Source organism: Brachycentrus maculatus, unplaced genomic scaffold (genome assembly GCF_059751285.1).
Source record: "Brachycentrus maculatus isolate JH-2025_06_01 unplaced genomic scaffold, ASM5975128v1 h1tg000050l, whole genome shotgun sequence".
Lineage (NCBI taxonomy): Eukaryota > Metazoa > Arthropoda > Insecta > Trichoptera > Brachycentridae > Brachycentrus > Brachycentrus maculatus.
In genome coordinates, this window is record NW_028280804.1 from 1065051 (window position 1) to 1087420 (window position 22370).

The window sequence follows — 22370 nt, forward strand, 5'->3', positions numbered from 1 at the left end:
CATGTGGCCTTAGCCTCACGATATTTGCAGTTGTAGGGAAAAGTGTGGTAGTTTTTGAAGACCTAATTTTACATAATATATCGCTGACTCCTTTCAAGAACGTCATAAATCAAAAATTGTCAATTTTCAGTTGTGCATGTTTTCGGAATGCCCAGAAAATGTACTATATCCCAAAAAATAAGGCATATTTTTAACTTAATATTTACCCGCTACAGGGCAGAAAGTGTTGTTTCTGCTTTTTGAAAAAAAGGTATTTATTAATTATTTTTTTAAATATACTAAATATTTTTAAAATGGAGAAAAGACCTTCAGGTTTTACCTAAAAAGATCCGTTGCAAAGTAAAAAGTTCAATAAGTGGCTTGATATTTATTTTTAATACATTGTATTATATTTTTAAACTTTAAAAACGTTCTCCTGAAAAATCAAGTTTTTTGATTTATGACGTTCTTGAAAGGAGTGAGCGATATGCTAGATGTAAATAGTGTGAAGTGTACTCTAGACAGTGTAAGGGGTGCTCTCCAGGTAGTGGGAAGTGATCCCTGAATAGTGTGAGATGCTCCCGAGATAGTGTCAGATGTTCCCCAGATAATGTGAGGTGATCCCTAGATAGTGAGGTGCTCCTTAGACAGCGGGAGGTGATTCCTAAGTAGTGTAAGTTGCTCCCCAGATAGTGTCAGGTGTTCCCCAGATGTGTGAGGCACTCCCAAGATAGTTTGAGGTGATACCCAGGTAGTGTGAGGTGCTCCCTAAATAGTGTCAGATGTTCCTCAGATAATGTGAGGTACTCCCAAAATAGTGAGGTGCCCCTAAGATAGTGTGAGGTGAACCCTAGATAGTGAGAGGTGCTCCCCAGATAGTGGGGGTTGATCCCTAAGTAGTGTAAGTTTCTCCCCAGATAGTGTCAGGTGTTCCCCAGATGTGTGAGGTGCCCCTAAGATAGTGTAAGGTGCTTGCTTTTTTCCTTTGATTGAATATTACGGTAACTAGTCTTTGCACAGAAATGCATAAACCTAATTTATTTTTATGTCACGTAATATATTCATATATATAATATTATCTTTATTAAGATACGACATTGTGTGCAATTAGGATCCTTCTTACTCCTTACTTATTAAGCAAGAAACATAGTAGCAGCTTGCCCAACTGCGACAGCTTGAAGCAGTTGGCTCCGACTACTTTAAGCCTGTTTTTCTCCTAAATAAGATGATTTACCTACAAAGGTTTCTCATGGAAGTATTCGTGTGTGCTTAGTTAAAATATATTTGTATTGCTTATATATTTTGTTTATACATATAATATAAACAAAATTATCCTAAATGTATTTTTTTAAAAAATGTTTTCCCTATAATATTATGCACTCGTTTTATTATTATAGAAATGCAATATTACTAAATGATACTTAATATTATGTCAAAGATTATCTGTTTTTTCCATGTTGGGTTCAATTTTTTTATACTTAGTATTAAACTTTTAAATATTTGTAATTTGGCAGTAACAATACCATGTCTAGGAGACAAATTAATATTACTATTTTTGTTATCATATCACTCAATATGTTAGTTACTGAGAATATGGATTGAATGATAACTTATTATCCAAAATACATACTGAGAAAACAAATACATCTGAATATCTGGTCTCAATAAAAATATTAAACAATATTGGACAGTAAGTTGTTGTTCCATGACACCACTATATACTCTACCTCAAATTATTTACTTTAACTTAGCTGGCTCGAACAAGGGGATTGATATCCCCCATATATGAATTTTAATTTGATACCTTTAGTGTTATAAGAACTTACTCCATATTTTTTGTAATCTCGAAAATAATATTAAAGAAAATATTCCTTTTTTTAATTTTTATAATTTTCAATCGTTAAATGTTTTAAAATATTGTTTTTTATAAAAAGCACAACTAGTCGGTAATGCCAGTTCTACGTACTTATATGTTTCGTCTGCTAGCGACATGTTATTTCTTTCACTCTCGTAAATGTGGTATTGCCACAAGGAGATAGGGAGACGATTACATTTCTCTGCTTTCGTTTGATCTGATTTGCAGCCTCGCGTATCGGATGGCCACTGATGGATTTCAATACTAATATCAACTGGGGTCTTTTGGCACCGCTTCGGATCCCGTGTAATTTAACCAACTAATTCTTTGTAATTACAAATATTATTATAACAAACTTTGCAAAAACTTGTGTATGTTTATTTAGACTAGCAGTATTACTTGATAATGATTTAGTAATATTTAAAATAAATCTCCTTCCATCATATTTATTGCCCAATATTAACCCATTGCAACACATAGTCAATTTGTCGGTTCAATTCACCAGTTTGTCTTTGAAGTGATTTTTTTACATTAAAACTGAATGGCAATAACTTTACTCATAAAAATGACATAAATAAGTATTCATAATATATTAGTTACTGATTTCACAATAAAATGTAAAAATCACAATTTAAAAAAAATATGCTTTTAAGTTTTACCAATTTTATTTTGTATGTAATTTAGTCTTAATTTCATAAAAAAAATTGTCAAAATCAAATAGTGTGTTTTATGAAAAAATTATCTCTTCTTTATAATTAAGATGTAACTTTGTATTAAAATCACCATAAATATTTTATTATAACTTAATTATAATGTCTACCAGTTTCGAAGCTAACCGCTTCTTTATCAAGACTGATTAATACTGATAAAGAAGCGGTTAGCTTCGAAACCGGTAGAAATTATTATTAAGTTATAATAAAATATTTATAGTGATTTTAAAACAATGTTACATTTTAATTATAAAATGGAAAATCACAAAGTTATTGCTTCAAATATAAATTATATCTCTTCTATATTAGTGGTGCAATGGTTAAATGGCAATAAGCTTGTAAATTTATGCTTGACAAAGTTGGTGTCAAATTTTATATTGTAAACGGGAATGGAATCTTTCCATTAATAATAAAACAGTTAAGTTGGAGAAATCTGATGTTTATTTTAACTATGAATACAATCATTTGGTAACAAGCACGGCTGTTGCTTGGATCCTTCTGCTTGACATACCCGCTTGCGGTGAGGACTAGTAGTCAAGAGTTGAGAGAGATCGTGGGTAGCATGGCGTCCTTTCATTCTCCACTTTCCTGGGTGACGGTGTTACCATACACCAGGGTTGCCATCAGCGTTACAATATATCAAATTTGGCATACCAGTTTTGTTTTACACGTCTGACTGTTTTTCTGTCAGTAAAATTTTAACAATTTGATGAATTTGGTTATACATACATTAATTTTGTTCCCACAAAACCTATATTAAATTAAACTTCAACTAATATTTTGTGTATTATAAATTGCTAATTTGCTTTTGTCATAAAAAAAACATTTGCTTTATATTTAAAAATAAATACTTAAAATAACTAGTATTTTTAAGAAGCTTAAGACCGAAAGTGTACTTAAAATAAATAGAGCTGTATTCCTATGTACTTGCATTTGCTACTAATAATTTTTGTTGCATTTAAAAATAAAAATGTTTGCAAAAAAAGTGTTTTATTATTTATATTAATTGAATTTTTTATTGACACTGTTTAAATATTCATTTATAATTTAAAATACTAAGGTTTTTTTTACAACAACAATTTCAACTATTTCATTCAGGTTCACACAATATTATTCTAGAGTCGAAATCAATTGGAGATTGGGTTATAAATTAAAGGATTGGTTTGTACCATAGACTTTGTGGAACAGTTGTAATGTAAATTTATTTGAGAGATAACACCGATAGTGTTGCCAACCTGCATGGAACGAAAATTGGTAAATGTTGGATGTGCTAGAATGAAAAATAAATACCACACCCTTACGTCTGCCAAATACATAAATTTGGTACGATTGGATGATTTGGCTTCACTTTTGCGTTTAAATGTCATTTATGGAACTTATTGATATGAAATAAGATTTTGGATATGCTCATGATTCTTTTTCAAATCCTCATCCGCACCCGATGGTGCATAGGGCACTGTATCATAAATGCAATGTTATCTTGATCGTTAACACATGAAGGAAAAGTGATCAGCCCTTCATTTCAGGTACAAATCACTTATATTTATAATTTATATTTGAGGCTTTGTGATTATTCATTTTATAATCAAAATGTAACTTTGTTTTAAAATCACTATAAATTATTATAGTGATTTTAAAACAAAGTTTAATTTTAATTACATCACTTATATTTATTTGGACCTCCAGTACGGTAGTAGCCAAGCTTGCTGACCATCACACTACGATTACCCTTAATTATTAAACGATCATAGATTCGATTTTTTTTATATGGTCAAAATCATTTTAGTAAACATATGGCCACAGTGGCGCTCCTACCAATTCTACAGATAAATTTTCAGAGTGTATTTCCACTTTATAAATAAAAAACATAAATAGCTAACAAACTAAATAAAACTTAAATCACAAATAAATCTTAAATTCAAGGTGTTCTTTTCACGACGATTGGTTTGAATTGCGTCCTGAAGCTCCATCCGGGGCTGGTGAGAGTGGAGGGAGGAGATGATGGGGGAGACAGGAAGATGGGGGAAGAAGGTCCTTGCTCCGTTATTTGTTTCAGTAGTCGAGCGCTGCACAGCGGAGTGTCCACGGGAGTCAACTTATTAAGGGACTTGCGATCAACTACGAAGGAACCATATTGCTTGTCATAACTGAAAAAAGTAAGAGTAGTTATTTTTGGACATTATTTAAAGTAGAGGAAAATTAAAATTTGTACCGTAGAACGGGGCTACTTGAACTTTGATGTGTTACTTGAGCCCAGCACAAAAAAAAATTAAATCTGTATTTGGTCTACAATAATGAACGTATAAGTGTCACCTGTCAGGGAAACAATGAATCATGTCAATACATTCATTATTGTAGACCAAATACACATCTAAATATTTTTTTTTGTACTGGGCTCAAGTTACACATCAAAGTTCTAACAGTACATTAAAATTTGTGGAATTTTCCACCGCGTTTGTATGCAGCGAAATAGACATTAACACTTTATTTACTTTTTTTTAAATAAAGACTTTCCTCAAATGCCATGCAAATTTGTACTACTAGCAAAAAATGCATATTTTAAGAAAAACATTCATAATTTCTGTACCATTTGTTCGATTATTATGATTTTTTCAATGAATACTCACAACGTAAGATAGCCTTCACTCAAGGTCGTAAAATAATATTTATGATTTAACAAGTGGCAGTTGAAATTATGAGCAAAAAGTGACATATTGTGATTCATTGTAGAAACGTTTCGTATTTATTAAAAATATTCTCTTAAAAATGTAACATTTTCACAAATGCTAATTTATTTAATTTAATTTTTAGTTCGTAGTAAATATCATTTTTAAATAAATATCGTGATTTGCGTAAATGTAAGAATCTGTGTTTGGTCATTTACGGTAGGCATAGAAAAGCCGACCAGTCGACTTTTGGTAGTTATTGTTAAAATACCACATTAATGAAACGATTGGTACATTAATTATGTTTTTTTAAATTTAATAAAATTTTAATTTTTTGCTATTAGTACCTATTTGTTTGGTTTTTAAGGTAAGTCTAGGGAAATTCATTCTTAAATAAAGTAATAATGATAAAATATCACAAAATCAAATATGCATATTTACCTTAAAACATTCTTAAATCGTTGTCCCCAAAGGATGTCTTGTGGCAAGTATGAAGTCCTGCTCTGAGTCATCTGACCAGTAATCCTGGACGACCCAGTTAATGTGAAAACAACTTCAAACCTAGAAATATATATTTTTATTAGAACAACGATATGTACAACATCAGGTAGTAGTTAAGGACATTACTGCTATATGGGAAAGTAACTCAGTAAATCAACTAAGAATCGAGTAAATAATTAACATCAATTTAATCATTAAAAATCAATTGAAAAAAATACGTTAATTAAATAACTCAAGGTTTTTTTATTTCTCGGTTATCTTTCAGCAACATCACATTTTATTAGAAAATTGAGACTTAAATGATGTGGTTTGTGGCAAGTATTTTTTTTTCATCAGATAAAATACAGTTTTCTTAGGTGCCTACCCAGATAAAAAAACTCCACGAATCCCATATGAAATTAAACTTCAGTCAATATTTTGTATATTCTTCTCCGTCTTATTCCTCATTGCTGTGGGCTGTGACCCTTGCAGAAGGAATGACTCTTCTCCAGTTATCCCTTGACTGCGCTGCACGTAGCGCTCTAACCACTGAGGTGCCTGCTGCTGCCTTAATTTGATCGGTCTATTGTGTGGGGGACCTCTCTTTCCCTCCAGGCCACCGATCACAACTAGTCGTATATTATATATTGATAAATTACGATTTATTACATGTACACATGAAATACAATCGGGTAAAGTGTAAGGTAAAGTGTGGTGACAAGCAACTTCCAAAATTTCATTCATTCTAACCCTTATCCGCAACCAATCGTATTGATGCAGGGTTATCTTGATTGTTACTTACATGAAGGCAAGGTGATCACTCCTGCGCTTCAGAGACCAGTCCAAGGTAATATTAAATAAATGTTAGAGTGCAAAATCATAAATATTTATTTTCACCCCCCCCCCCCTGGGAATTGAACCAGGGATCTCCAGCATGGTATCTTAATATGCTAACCATTAGACCATGGATGCAGACATAAACCCCTTTAAATATCCATACTTCCATATTCTTATCTCAAGAAACTCATTCACCAATGCTGAGATATGAATAAAATTGACAATTAATTAGATTCACTAGCCTTTGGTCTATCAAGTCCTTGGCTGACATGTCGTATAGCGGGCTGTTCTCGTCGATGGTGTGCTGCAGCGTGGTGGGCCACAACACCAGGGGGTTCTGGGGGGTGAGCAGCAGGCTGGCACTCGTGGGGCCCCCGTGGCGGATCAGCCACGCTGACACGCGCGTTCCCACCGAGTGCTTCTGCTGCACGTCCCACACACGCACCACGAGGCACAGATGCCCGTCTCTCATGCACACCTGCCATAGTCAGATGGGATCTTCCATTATTCATCATCACTAGATCATAGACACCTGTTGTCTGGCAATATGAATATCGCGACTGTTATCTTCCGTCAGTTTACTTAATCAGACACAACTAGCGCAACTCGGAATATCAGCTTGGAAAACATCAAAATCACAATACATATTTACAAAAAGAAAATATTGTTGACAGTAGTTTGATAATGCCTTAACAAGGCGAAACAACTGTCACTTTTTAAAAATGTTTTTAAAAATAAAATATACAACTTAGTTGACCCTAAAAATCAGTGTTTGATTTTAATATTGAAAATAAAGAAAATATTGTGATTACGACTACATTAATTGATACAAGTATTGGTACACTTTCCTTTCTATAACTGTTATCCAGACTCAATGGTGCACAAACCCAATGGATGCAGTGTTATCTTGAGTAATAATTATCACTTTTACGTATATCGGAGATTTTTAAAAAATACTCACCACAGCACGATTGCTGAATCCGACACCTTCTAAGTTCTTTTCTGGTCGGACTATTTTTGCATACACGATACCGACCATTGCTCCTAGTAACGCATATCCTGTAATTACCTAGAATTAAAAGAAAATAATGTTTTATTAAGACCATTCGTCGATTATTAGTTTTCACAGAGAGAAAGAATTTAATTGATAAATGTATAATAATGCAAGTATGTGAATATGGAAGTTGAGGCATTCACAAGGCTTATGACCTTACATAATAACAGGTCATAAGCCCTGTAAATACATAGACTACCATATTCTCATATGATAATACAATTCTTTATGCTAAAATATCAATTAAATCTCTAAAGTCGGGGGTACAACACGGAATTTGTGAACCAAGATTCAGACACAAAATATAGAGAGAGAAATCACTCTGACAATATACAGGTTGTCTAAAAGATATTACAACTTATATGGTATTTTCATACCACTATTTCAGTCGCCGTCGATACATATTTAAAAAACAATGGTTTCATAAGGATCCTCCGATTCGTTAAACTATACGTTGACTGCATGATAAATTTGTGCTTACTGGGTCTATGACCAATGGCTGCAAAGGAAACAGTGATACAAGTCAATACTATGTGTGTGTTAACATTTTTTTGTACAACCCTGCATTTTCTGCGCTAGGATTCTGGCTCGGTGATCTCCAGTCAGGTGCTTTATCCAACTAAGCCAGGGGCTCCCAATCTTTTTTAGCCCAAGGCGCACTTACGAGCTTAATGTTTTGTCACGGCGCCCTCCATTAGTAGGCTATTTAGAATAGATATAGTGACAATATATATATATATATATATATATATATATATATATATATATATATATATATATATATATATATATATATATATATATATATATATATATATATATATATATATATATATATATATATATATATATATATAAATATATATATATATATATATATATATATATATATATATATATATATATATATATATATATATATATATATATATATATATATATATATATATATATATATATATATATATATATATATATATATATATGTATATATATATATATATATATATATATATATATATATATATATATATATATATATATATATACATATATATTTATATATATATATCGGATAATGATAGAGGATCGACTCACGGCGTCCCTCTTTACTTTCTACGGCGCACACTTTGGGAACCCCTGAACTAAGCTATATCTAATGCCAAAATGAATTTTTCACCCTCTGACATCGACCATGGAAGCGAACCCCTCTTTTTTTCTAGTACCCAGAACTAGGTTAAAGCTTTAACAAATCAAATATAGATGGCTTGTAGCTTAAATTGATGACTGCAAAGCTTATTTGGATGAAGCACCTATTTGAGAATAATGGAACAGAACAGTGTTTTTTTCAATGATATTAAAAATTTGTTTAAATAAAGCCTTACCTCCATAAGCATTATAAATATTGTTTCTGGACATTCTTCAGTTGGTGACTTTTCACCATAACCTATAGATACCTGAAATCAAAATTAATATAAGTTTTTTAATGTGGTAATCGCAGGTAAGATATCAAAATAATAATAACAAAAAACAGTCTTTCTTTAAGGTCAGTATTTTATACAAGACCAAATTGACATCCATACTAAATTATATCACATGCACAAATTTTACCCCGAAGAGAACTGCATTACTCTGGCGCATTGCCATATGCATCATTTAACTATTTAACCATCACGCCCCTTATTCGCAGAGGCAAGCAGAGAGGACAGATTGCCACACCACTCTGTCTTTGCAAACACTCCTCGCCTCGTCTACATTCATGCTCATACACATCCGCTGACTATTCCAACTACTGATCTATTCACTCCCAAGTATTTGAAGTACTTGATCATGTCAAGTTTTCCTTGGTTTTGATGTGCTTTTATTTCCAATTCGTCTCATACATTTTGCATCATATTGTTGATTTATAATCTCATATTGTTTTGCCATTATTTCTTCACTCATTCATTCTACATCCAAACCATCTCTACACACCTTTCTTAATTTGATAAATGTTGCTTATCTCACTTGGCCTTACATAATTTCTTTACCATCTTTTTACAACCTTATTTCATTATTTTTCTCTACCTTATGTCACTGTTCGAACATCTATCATATATGAGTTTATTATTGCTTTTAAATTTAAATCTTTTTTAAATACCTGAGTTTCAACACTGAAGGTGAAAATCCCGGTAAATGTCTTTCCATTATCTATGCACAGGATTTCCGGGGGGTCGGATGAGAGATCACCATTGGCGTAGGAGGCGAGGTAGAACATGAGTGCGAAGGATAGCCACAGGATGAAGTGGACAATACTGAGCAATAGGATGAGCCATCTCCAGCGACATTCTATCTACAAGAATAATCAACACTAATATTGAAATGCACACTCCTTGTCTCTCGATTTCTTTTTATTATTATTGCTTCTATACTTAAGCGAATGTTTTCGAGAATGGATAAGGCAAACAATTCGTTTTCACTCTGTCTTTTGGTATCATCTGTAGTAATTTCCGTCACCCATGTATTTTACGGCGATCCGTTCACTGACGGTTTTCGGTTGCATATCAAAGTTGAAAAAATCAATCTGTCTCGGTCATACGTCATGTCACCGTGTGTTTTTGTAACTTTTATTTATAATTTATCATGGCGGCTGTAGGTGTAATGCCCATTCTATAATGTCACCAGGTCGGAAATTCCCAACATTGCCAAGTTGCAATTCTGAAAATGCCGGTGGTCCGCTATACACTTTGTGAAGACTATACATATTTGTGAGTGTGTGAGTATCAGATATTATGACTTGTATGCACTTTGCTGGTGATCTTTCATATAGTTTATGCAGAACGATAGCACTAACAGTACTGATTAATAAGTTAGTATTCAAAAATCCTATTCATATTTGATCTAGTAACAAAAATTATTGTATATATAAAATAAGGTATTCTAAAAAAGATATCTCTGTTTCATTCAGTTAAAATCATCATATCTCTAGTATATTACCATTTTTTGAAATCCATGTGTCAAAAAGCGAAAGCAAATTTAAATGATAGACAGAAAACTAACAAATATAATAATTACATTTTTGACATCTCAAATTATTATTTTTATTTTTATTTTTTTATTTTTATTTTTATTTTTGTTTTTTTTTTTAATTTTTAATTTTTTTTTTGACATCTCAACATGAATATGGAAGTCTAAGTATTTATAGGGCTTATGACCTGTCATACATAGGCTGGTTAAGTGCACTCACATCACTTTACACACATACAACATTCACCATTCCACTCATGATTGACAATCACACTACTCAAATTTTTGGAACTCCTACATATATCATATAATTTCATGATATCTATGGCTGGATTTCCAATGGAGTCATCTACGGTTGGATTGGGAAAGCTTTCATTCAACAGAGATCCTTTTATTAAAATGTATGCAAATAATATACAAATAAGTATATAAATAATTTATCAAACAAATTTTGTAAAATGTGCACTCGGTACGGGAAAACCAAGTGAGGAAACATTATTGTACATTTAAAATTATTAATATGTGTATAATTAAATAAATACATGAGATATTGATCCCTTCATTTGATATTATTTACGAGAGAAGCGCAAGGGATTAATGTCTGTGACTGTACGCCGAGTGTATTGAACCTGCTTGAATGAGCAATTTTGTATTATGTGGATGTTGCATTTATTGCGACATTGTTCGGTAACATGTCTATTCAGCAGAGATGGAACTACTCAAATAGATATTTTGTGCTATGGCAATCCTGAATCTCGCTTATTAATTCGAAATTCGAATTTCAGAATAATAAAAAGTCCTATACACATACACCTGTATTTTCTGAGTAGGGTTGTGCCCGAATCGAAGCATAAACATTGGATTTAAAAATCAACCACCCCATTTTGTTTAGCCCTCCCTTGCCGGTGATATGTATTTACTACAACTCGACTTTAAAAATGAGAATATCAATTTAAAATATAGTAGATACGGGCTCAGAATTTTTGTATTCCTCCGTAATATAGTTATGTATTTCATGAATGTATTATAATATAAAGTTATTCATTTGCAGCGACGGAAATAAATAATTTGTTAATAAATCGGGTATAAAATCACCAATACTAAAACGTTTCTCATGTCACTACACGCGCAAGTCGTGACGTGTTTACTACGTCAGTAGTGCGCAGATCGTCTTACGCGGCGGTCGTGTCGCTACGCTAGCTATTGTGACTACTTGCAATGTATTTTTTTCTTGTTTTCAGATAATTACCATAGCTAACATTACGAAATTGTTACATTTCCACTTCAACTATAGTCAGTAAAAGCAACATTTAGAAATATTCCCTTTTTTGTCGTTTTTAAACCACATTTTCATAGGGTGTACAAAATACATCAGCGGTGCACGCAGAAGTTTTTAGCACCATAAGGGAAAGGTTAAAAAGCTAAGTTTTGGCAAAAATGATTGAAAGGTTTTTGTTTTTTTCTTCTTCTATAATTCTAAAATAAAATATTTATGTTACACGTAATACTTTAAAATAAGTTACCAAGGATGTTCCCATGTCCTTTAACAGTCTTCCCATTCGACCAGCGATGTGCTGTCGAACCAGAATATTAGTTTCTCCCTTTTTGAAAATCACCCTCTTCGACCTCCTCGCCCTAAATCCACTCTTTTCCTGCGTTCTTCTGCAAAAGTAAAAAGAAAATATTTACACATTTCTCTTTTGGCACTTATCCAAAACGCAATGTCAACTTGATCGTTAATTATACATATACCATAAAGGCAAGGTAATCAAAATCAGTCCTAAACTTCAATTGCCAATCAAAGGGTAATATTTTATATTAAAGTGAAGAATTTATATTTGTTTAACCTTTTAGGTACAGTAAAACCTCGATAAAACGGACCTCTATATAACGAACTTCGGATACAACGGACAAAAATTGGATCAAATGCAAAAAAAATAAAAAATGTCCTGTTAAGATTAAACATGCTTAAATTCAAGTATTGCCGCATGTAAACAATTTTGAAAAGAAAACATTTTTTTTTCATTTGTGGTAAGACATGATGTGAATTTCAAATCATGTCTTACCACAAATGAATGCCGAAAGAAAAAAATAAAATAAACAATTTTTAGTGGCCATGATAATTACAGATTATGTCTCTCATGTGCAAACAAAACATGATTAATTTTTCAAAGCAGGATAACCGATATCAGCAACATCACGACGAGTCCGAAGACAATTAATAGAATTTTGTTATGTGTTTTGTCTTGTTTATTTATATCTAAATACAGTATTCATATTATCAAAAAAAAAGTTTTTTGATTTATTTTAAATCCATTTTTATATAACAAACTTTCGGCTTTAATGGACACCCCATTAGTTCGTTACATCGAGGCTTTACTGTATTTACAAACACAGCATTCCAACATGGTAGCAAAACGCGGCAACCACTATACTATAAAGGCGGACATATAAGAAAGTATTAATAGGTACCTACTAAGAACAAACATATGTAGTATATACAGTTTTATACATATAAGTTACAAATTTATATACATGTTTCTACTTCTATTTAAATGGCTAGGCCAGTAGTTCTGAAACATTTTGAAGTCAGGGAGCAGTTTTGATCATAAGGAAAATTCGCGGCACACCAAAACATACAAAGATAACTTTTATTAAAAATAAAACTGATTATTTTATTACAGACAAGTTAAAAATTACATTATTTGAAAAAAAAAGCATGAAACCATAAATACTCCAATTAAACTTTTTGCGGTGAAAATCATTTAATGTGACACCAGAGCTTGTTGGCTTTTACGAATTTCAGCGATATCAGATCTAATATTTGATAAAGTTACTCTACTCATTTCTACTCAAATTGCTAAGCCGAGGTTCAATTCAATTCAATTCAATTCAATTTATTCAATAATTAATATATACATTACAAACAAACATTTAAGGCGTATACATTAAAAAAACAAATTAAAAATTACGCAAGAAGACTCTTGTTAAATGTGTAGAAGAATCTCGCTTCGGAAAACTCCTTCGGACACATGGAACAGATCAATATCCAATGTGATATTGTTCAACATAGCGGTAGCTCTTCCTCTGTAGGGAAAGCTATTCAAATCGCACAGTAAATGAGCCAACATTAAATTGTGTTTTTCATAATTTCGCGGAGCACTTGCAACAAGTTCGCGGAGCACCAGGGCTCCGCGGAGCACCGGTTAAGAGCCACTGGTATAGGCTCACTTATTCCAGATAAGAACCAAAGTATTCATTAATACTATGTATTTTTTATAGACTTTACAATGCTAATTTTTAACAGGTTTTATGAATTCGAGCATTAATTTGCGTATCCACAATCGAATGGCAGTAACATCGTATTAATTTGAAGTAATTGTAAGAGCTATAAAGTGGTGTGTGAGCAGCTTGACACTTTTTTCTACAAAGTAGGTTTGTTGACCTATTTTTTCAATAGTCTTGCATAGTCGTCCACATAAAGAGTCGACAGTTAATAGATTCTTTAGAAACATCCGTTTCTCAGCAGTTTGTCGTAATTTCATTAAGTTTTTTTTTAAACTGTTTATTATCCACGACATGACCCATCATTATTTGTTAGTTAATTTTCTCCCAAAATTGACATTTATGCAAATTGTAAAACTAACTAACTAACTAACCATCACGCCGCTTCCCCGCAGGGGTAGGCAGAGAGAATAGAGCGCCACACCACTCTGTCCTTGCAAACATTCTTCGCCTCTTCCACGTCCATGCATCTCCTCATACATACCCGCCGATTGTTACGACTCCTAACCTGACCACTTTCAAGTATTTGGCATACCGATCGTGCCATGTTTTTCTCGGTCTTCCTCTGCTTCTTTTCCCACTAACATTCCCCTCATAAATTTGTTTTACCGTTCTTTCCTCACTCATTCGTTCCACATGTCCAAACCATCTCAACACACCTTTCTTAATTTTATCGATATGCTTATCTCAGCTTTGCATTCCTTCCTTATTTCACTATTCGCACATCTATCATACATCGTTTTGTCGCACATTCTTCTGAGAGATCGCATTTCGACTGCATTCAGTCTACTTTCATCTTTTTTTGCCAACTCCATGTTTCACTTCCATACATTAGAGTTGGAACCAGGACTCCGTTGTATATATAATGTATATATAAATACAAATTGTATATATAATGTATATGTACCTGCTCGACGTAAATAATGCACTTTCTCTGATAACCCCCAAGAAATGTCTGACTCAATGTAAAATTGATAATACAAGTAAAAAAATTAACACCCCCCCGCGTCTAACTAAAATCGCTTTACACAGCGAAAAAAACAAATTAATATTATCTTCATCGCATAAATATTTCATTAAAAATATTTATTTCATTTAATTTTTATGAAATTAAATATTTATTTGTTTTCCATATATTACGTACTCTTATGTACAGTTGAAGAGAAATCGTTTATAAAAATTATAAAACTAAAAAAAGAATTTATAATTTACTCTGATAATTATTTGGAGAAAGTAATTCGATCCAAGCGTGTATTGATGATGAATTCAAAAAAATAATTTTATCAGTATTAGTATGCATTTTCTGTCTCATTCGACGGCTACCCGCACGCCACAAGTATGAAAGAGACAGAAATGAGCGATCGACAAAGCATATTGAATTAAACACAAAAAATAATTATAATAAAAAAAAATATTTTACCAACAAACATAAACAATAAATAATAAGTGTAAGTCCCTCTCCAAGCACAAGAGCTAAGTCTCTTTATTGGAGAGAACTGCGTTATTCATTTTAAGATTGTAAAAGTAGAAATGTCAAAAAAATTAATTAAAATTATTAAAAAAAACTTTAGTAACCATATTAAATAAAATTAAAATAATTAGTAATTTTCTGGCGGGTAAAAGGGAGCCCGATAAAGTACCTCATTGATATAAGAATTCAATTAAAAGCATAATATGTGTAGATAAAAAAAATACTAAATGATTTTTTAAACTATGCGCCTAAATCATTTTTCCTCAGTTTGTTCCACCATTTGAAGGCATGTAACCAAAATATTACCCGTATTCAGAAATCCCGTCAATATTCGACCTTCTAACAAAAAGTACACATTTAAATACATAATTTATATTACAAGAGATTAGGCCGATCCTTACCTTTTGTATCCTACCCCTATCTAGTTAAAACTATCATCACTTTGTATCGCATGGGCTTAAAATTATTGTAAACGTAGCCCAGTATCCTTAAGCTTAACGACAATAAGTGGAAATTATTAAATTATAAATTAAGTTCAATATATTAATCTTAAAATGGTGTCAAAACTTTACTAACTGTACCTGGGCTTCCTGGTGCTGTTACGTCCTGTGTAGAGGATAGGAAGGATGGAGCTGCACGTGCCATCACTCACTGCACTATTGGGTATTATCAAACTATTTTCACGGCGCAATCCTCGTTTGGCCACATTGGTATCTCCCTCATACTCCAGCACATCGTCGCTGTCGTACAGAGTGTCCCTGGAGACCAGGTCGTCACTGTAATCCTCGTTACCGTCGAAGTCGTTGCGGAACAATCGGTCTCTCGACTCTCGGCTGTTGGACGAGTTGCCCCCGAGGCTGTTCGTTTCTTGGACTTCTATTGCGTCGGCATTGCCCGCTAACGACGATCTGTTAGCTTTATCAACGGTGAAATTGTAAACGTCTTTTTCTTCCAAATCATCATGAATTCCAATTATGAATGTGGGACTTTTCTTTTCACTGACCTCTTCATTACTCATGTACTCCGCGCAGTTATTGAATACGTCGTCGATAGCCTTGTCCATGCTAGATACATTTTGTTTGTTTCCGTCATTTCTTATCTCTTGTTTTGTATCGTCTTCCAGATGTATATGTAAATCTTTGTCGCTTTTGTTTCGGTCCATTTTACCGCCGTCTTCGATTGCGTGGATTTGTATGCGAATACTTTTGATGTTTACGTCTGCGTCAGCGCCATCTTTGGACGTATCGTTTTCACTAGAATTCGGACTTATTCGATGCACATTTTCCGTCGGATTGGTGAGGATTCCAGCGGTTCCAGTGCGTTCGGTAATCTCGGTTCCTGGAACGCTAACACTAGCAGTCACTTCCACGTTAGGATTGAACGCTCCTCCGGCGAGGGGGTTACTCGCCTCCAGGAGGTCGTATACGGATCCTTCTTCCATGGCCTCTACGTAGCTTCTCTTTCTTTGCATGGACAGTATCAGATAGTCTCGGTAACTCGCGATTATTATCTCGTTTTCGTACACAGTCTCGTGATTTTATCGCGAGGAGCACCATTCGATGAAAGGTTCACAAATACATAAAAATAGATAAATAATTCGTCGTTCCACCTATCTTCCCGTATCTTATCTCTGTAATAAGGCATTTTACTTGTAGCGTGAAGTCTCGCAATCTTACTGATAACTCGCTGTCTCCGCGACTCCGTCCCGAGAGGTCGCCCACACGACTCTGATGCCGGCGCACTTTACGGCAGGTCGGATGCCACTAGATGCCTTGTATCCTCTATTTATTCAATATTAATCTCCTCAAAATATGGAGATGAGCTACTTGTATGCATAATCACAGCAGTCGGGCCTCCGAAAACGTATATTATTAACACACTTGTAAATTGAAACAGAAATGTCAAATGAACCTCGAGCGAACACGTCAAATAATGTAGTGTTTTTGTATTGACAATACTAAGCCGAGCGCAAATTATTTCGCTGACTATGTGATTATGACAGGAAATGTCGGCGGGAATTCGTCACAACAATCATAAATAATACAAGATTTATTTTATTGTCAACATTGGAAAAAAGATTACAATGTTGGTACCTAGTAGTTATTTCGCGGTAATAAGCAGCATAAAAAGATCGCTCTGTACAATTTTCTGTACATTTTAACAACGTAATATGTAGTACGTGTTTATCTACTAACCTACCTACATGAGTAATGTACATTTTTATATGTGTAACTGATTTCAGTAAGTTATATTGTAAGCATGCATTATCGATCAAATTAAGAAAGGTGTGTTGAGATGGTTTGGACTTGTGAATCGAATGAGTGAAAAAATAATAGTTAAACAAATTTATGAGGGGAATGTGGTTGGTAATAGAAGCAAAGGAAGACCGAGAAAAACTTGGCATTATCAAATATTTCAAATACTTGAAAGTGGTCAGATTACATACAAGTCGGAATAATCGGCGGACATGTGATGCATGAATGAGTAAACGGCGAACATTGTTTGCAAAGACAGAGTGGTGTGGCGTTCTATCCTCTGTGTCTACCCATGCGGAGAAGCGGCGTGATGGTTAGTTAGCTAGTTTTTATATTAAAATCAAATGTTTTGCCATAATATCAAATAATGCTATAATGAAACATATCTAAAATTACCTACCTATTATGCAATAAGTTATAATAATTCAAAAAATTTAAAAAATAAATTTTGTATTTTACTGGTTATTTTTTATACACGTAGAACAACCATTTCCATAATATAATCTATGATCATGTCCGTGTTTAATCGCATAGATAGTTAGGTACCTAAATAGAATATTGAAAATTTAATTCCGAATTTAAAATAGTACTTGACAGTTGAAAAAACACTTTATTTACCTGAATCAAAATTAACGCCACAGCTGTAATCCGACTTCATAAATTATTTGTTCAATTTGAAGGAAAATTAATTTGTAAACAACCACTGGGGTATGCTTTATTTATATTTTTAAGGATTTTTATATTATTAAAGTAATAATTCGAGTTTCGCAAAATTACAACATAAAATGTAATTGCAAGACTAAATAGTAAATGTCATATTATTGTTATTTTATTCAAACTGTTGAGAAAATCGGCTACCAGAATTTCCTAGACAATTTTGTTAAAAAAATCAACACAAGGATTGCCTATAAATATTAAAACATTTCGTATTTCTACTTTGATACTATTACAAATCAAAATATGGTGAAATAAATGATTTGGACGAATAAAAAAATTGTTTCCAAAAGCATTATTTCTCAGCATAAAATTGATTTAGGTGATATTATACTATTGTGGTTAGTCATTTTTCCTTTTTTTACACAAATTTTAGTCATATTAATATATAAACATTCACCGAGATTTTTGTCTACCGGTTTCGAGACATACCCGTCTCTTCGTCAGGACAATCACTACACCAACATGCAAACAATACTACAAGTCATTACCATAGCACTATTCACAATTATACTAAATGTTAATCACATGCGTTTTTGGTCTACCCGAGGACCAACATGCACTAAGGATTTCAGAACAACATACACTAAAGGCTGAGGTTTGGTTTGACATGTACTAAGTATCAAAATTCTTCTTCTAACCATTATCCGCACACAATGGTTCATAGAGCACTGCATCATATTTACGCAGTGTTATATTGATCGTTAACAGATGAAGGCAAGGTGATCACTCATGCGCTTTAAGGACCAGTCCAGGGTAATATTGAATAAATATTCGAGTGAAAAATCACTAATATTTATTTTCACCCCTCTCCTGGGAATCGAACCGGGACCTCCAGCACTGTAGCTTAACACGCTAACCGCGGAGGCTGTTAGTCAAAATAGGTTGGGAATACTAGTATATAGGTTGAAAGAAGTGGGCGGGGTTTAATGTGGGTGTTGACAAATCTAATTTTCACAAAACTCTCGATGAGTTCCATATCAACATTTTTGTAAAAAAAAAAAATAAGAAAAAAAAAATAATGAAAATTCAGAATTTAATACAATTGAATTCTGGAAATCTATGGAATGGTGATATAAGTCATATCAACAATTTCTTTTCTTTTATAAACGATAGTAAATTCATAAAAGATAAATGATACAAGAATATGTGGTAATTGGTGGTAAGAAAATACATGCTTTTGGTAGATTCATTTGCATATCCATAAATTAAATTCTTTATGAAATTGTTATGTGCATAATCCGATACGGTAATTGTTTGAAGCAGTTTGAAGTTATTTTCATATTTAAAAAAAAAACCTTCAGTGATCTTGCATTTATACAATACATATTAGATCTACTCGAAGTACATGAACGATTCCTGTTTTTATTATTTATTATTGATTTTATGTTTTTTTTTAAAAATTTAAGTTGGAGTATTTTATTTGATAATATTGTCCATAATATGATATAGTATTGCCGTATAAAGTGAACACTTGTATCAGCCAATGACAGATCCTAAGCTCTATAAACATCTCTGTAGAATATGAAATATTTCTTCTTTCTTCTTCGTAAACCATATCCGCTCCCTGTGGAGTCCACAAACTGTCTCCAGGCTTTTTTGTCGGCCGCCAACTCCCTTGCATCCCTCCAAGTCAGGTCCACATCTCGAAGTTCAAACGATAACTGCCGATGAATTGTCGAAAGTGGTTGTAAAAGAGGAAGCTTGATTTAGGCTCTCGGGAGGCATGCAGAGTACACGGCTTAGCCAACTGAATTGCCTAAATATTTACTAGTAAAAAACACCTTTCCCATGAAACATTATTCCAGGATGTTTTCAATTGTTTTTTTTCTTTCAGATCTGCCAAATTTATGTTTGAATAATATCATATCATGAAGTTTAGTCTGTCTGTACAATGTTGACTGATTCACAAACCAAATTTATAGATGCTATTGTTTATGATAATCTCAACAGTCCCCTGTACTACGCCAACTTGATACAGGGTGAGAAAAATCTCCTAGCCCGTTACCCCAAAAATGAATGTGAAATAGTCAACATCCATCTGGTGGGGTAAGGTAATTAAGTTGTAATTTGACAAATAAAATATTCAATAGCTTGTAATATTACACAAGTCAGTAAGCTTAATTCACTTACTGGAAAATGACATTCAAGCGGCGACAGTTGTCGAAGAACGCCATCTTGATATTTGCAACGGTATTAAAAATGCAATCCATTTTCTTCTCGCTGCATACGCGAGCTAATCATATGCGGCACTGCCATAGAGACCCCAAATTTCGTGATAAGGAAACTTGTCGGGGGTTGTGGTCCCGTGGTTAGTCAGAGTTTCTGGGTTCGAACCCACTCTACCACAATTTGATAACTATTTTTAATGATGAGCCGCTTAGGCTCACATAATTGTTATGAAATTGAAGTATTTTTGTAAATAATAAGTACACAAATATTTCTCAAGTTTTATAAAATATTTTTTTTTTGATCACGCAATGAGGTCACGTCTTTGTAGTGTCTACCCGCCATTTGAAATACAGAAAGTTTAATCATTAATATCTTTCTTATCTTGGTAGATTTCAATAGGATTTTTGCCATAAATTAAATTAATTTATTAGGTTATAAATAAAGTTATAAAACCTATTACTTAATAATGAATTATAATAACGAAGGACTTAAAGTCCAGTTTATCTTAAATGCAATATATTTGTCTTAAATGAATGTTCACTCGTATGATTTACGTACCTGTCATTCGGATTTTTTAGTCGTGTAACTAATGATACCAAATATTGTTTATTTAATATTGTAGAGTTCAAAACATTAATAAGAATAACGGAAAGCTGCCCGAATCATCAAATAAACAGACTAGTAGTTCATCAAACCCAAAAAGTCAAAAACTTAACAAACGAGGCAATTCGACTTCCCATAGGATAAAGATAAGTAAACCAGTTAAAAGGATTTCCATATTTCCAAAATCCAAAGAGAGTTACATAAATGATTTTCTTGCAGCGCAGACCTTTGTTTGTATAAGTGATGATCGTTTCAAAACGACTTCTTCAAAACATATAAACTCTCAAACTTATAATAAATATTCACCAAACATATTGGGAAATATGAATGACGCTCATGACAGTGCAAATGAAAACTCTAGAGTTGAACCAGTCCAGACAATTAACACGGAGCATACTGCTCCAAAAGGTTTTCCACAAAATATAGAATCGCATGATGGTAAGAACAAAATGAAACATCCAGGAATGGAAACTTCTAGCAGAATACATAGAAATCACGAGCACAAAGCTGAAAGAGATGAAACTACTAATAAAACGTTATCCGACGCAGATAAAAATACTAGTTGCCCTGATCGTGTGCATATTTTTCAAAGATTCGCTAGCACCCATAGTAAGCCCAGAGCTTGCCATCAGTCCAAAATATCAGACTTGTTCGTATCCCCTCACTGTCCTCTCGATGGAAGGCAAACGGGTGAACGCCACTCGAAGCGAAACAGCGATCAAGATCATCATCATGCAAAACAACACGACCACGACAGGGCAATGAACAGCAGTTCACGTGATTCGAAACAAGATAGAATATTTTCAGTGGATGAATACATCAACGCTTACACAGCGATGTCTCCCCGGATGAATGATAAGTCGACTAACACTAAAGAGAAATTTCATTCGCTGGTCAAGGAAAGGTTCGCCTTGCCTAACAGAATGTATGAATCATCTTCTTCGCCAGCTTTTTATGATGATTTGACAAGAAAACGAGAGTGAGTTTTCACAAATTTTTACTCACTTTTAATATTGTACTTATGTCACCCTGGTTCAGTTTTTAACACTCTTTAGATATTTTTACCAATTTAATTTTTTTTTTAAAGTTTTTACTAACAAATTCATCTGTGCGTGTCATGTCAGGTCCCTCTGAAGTCGAATATTATTTGAGAGTAATTGTTTTATCTTGGGCAGCTCTAAATAGCGTCTCCACAGTCCTGATCCCCGTCCAATCTCGTATATTCCGGAACCAGGATATCTATCCTCTTCCCACACCTCGTCGACCCTCTATTTTGCCTTTTA

At 33.2% G+C, this 22370-nt stretch overlaps 1 protein-coding gene and 1 long non-coding RNA gene across 2 annotated transcripts; one reads left to right on the forward strand and one right to left on the reverse strand.

The window, feature by feature from the left end:
- Positions 1-2969: 2969 nt before the first annotated feature.
- LOC148312050 (uncharacterized) lies at positions 2970-17428 on the reverse strand. Its single transcript, XM_088277834.1, has 8 exons — positions 15925-17428; positions 12111-12249; positions 9722-9913; positions 8967-9038; positions 7489-7596; positions 6770-7005; positions 5652-5771; positions 2970-4691 (listed from the first exon to the last, which is right to left on the reverse strand). Exons 1-8 carry the CDS (start codon positions 16812-16814, stop codon positions 4463-4465), a joined length of 1986 nt encoding a protein of 661 aa, XP_088133960.1. The 5' UTR covers positions 16815-17428; the 3' UTR covers positions 2970-4462.
- A 766-nt stretch (positions 17429-18194) lies between these two features.
- LOC148312051 (uncharacterized) lies at positions 18195-22066 on the forward strand. The gene is made up of 3 exons (XR_015839285.1): positions 18195-18306; positions 20150-20366; positions 21107-22066. It is a non-coding gene; the product is annotated as an uncharacterized LOC148312051 (long non-coding RNA).
- Positions 22067-22370: the final 304 nt, after the last annotated feature.

Coding starts and splice junctions, on each gene's coding strand:
- LOC148312050 (XM_088277834.1), bottom strand. CDS start 16,814: ATGCAAAGAAAGAGAAGCTACGTAGAGGCCATGGAAGAAGGATCCGTA. Junction 9,039..9,721: donor CCTTCAGTGTTGAAACTCAG/GTATTTAAAAAA, acceptor TTTTGATTTCAG/GTATCTATAGGTTATGGTGA. Junction 4,692..5,651: donor CGATTTAAGAATGTTTTAAG/GTAAATATGCAT, acceptor TACTTTTTTCAG/TTATGACAAGCAATATGGTT.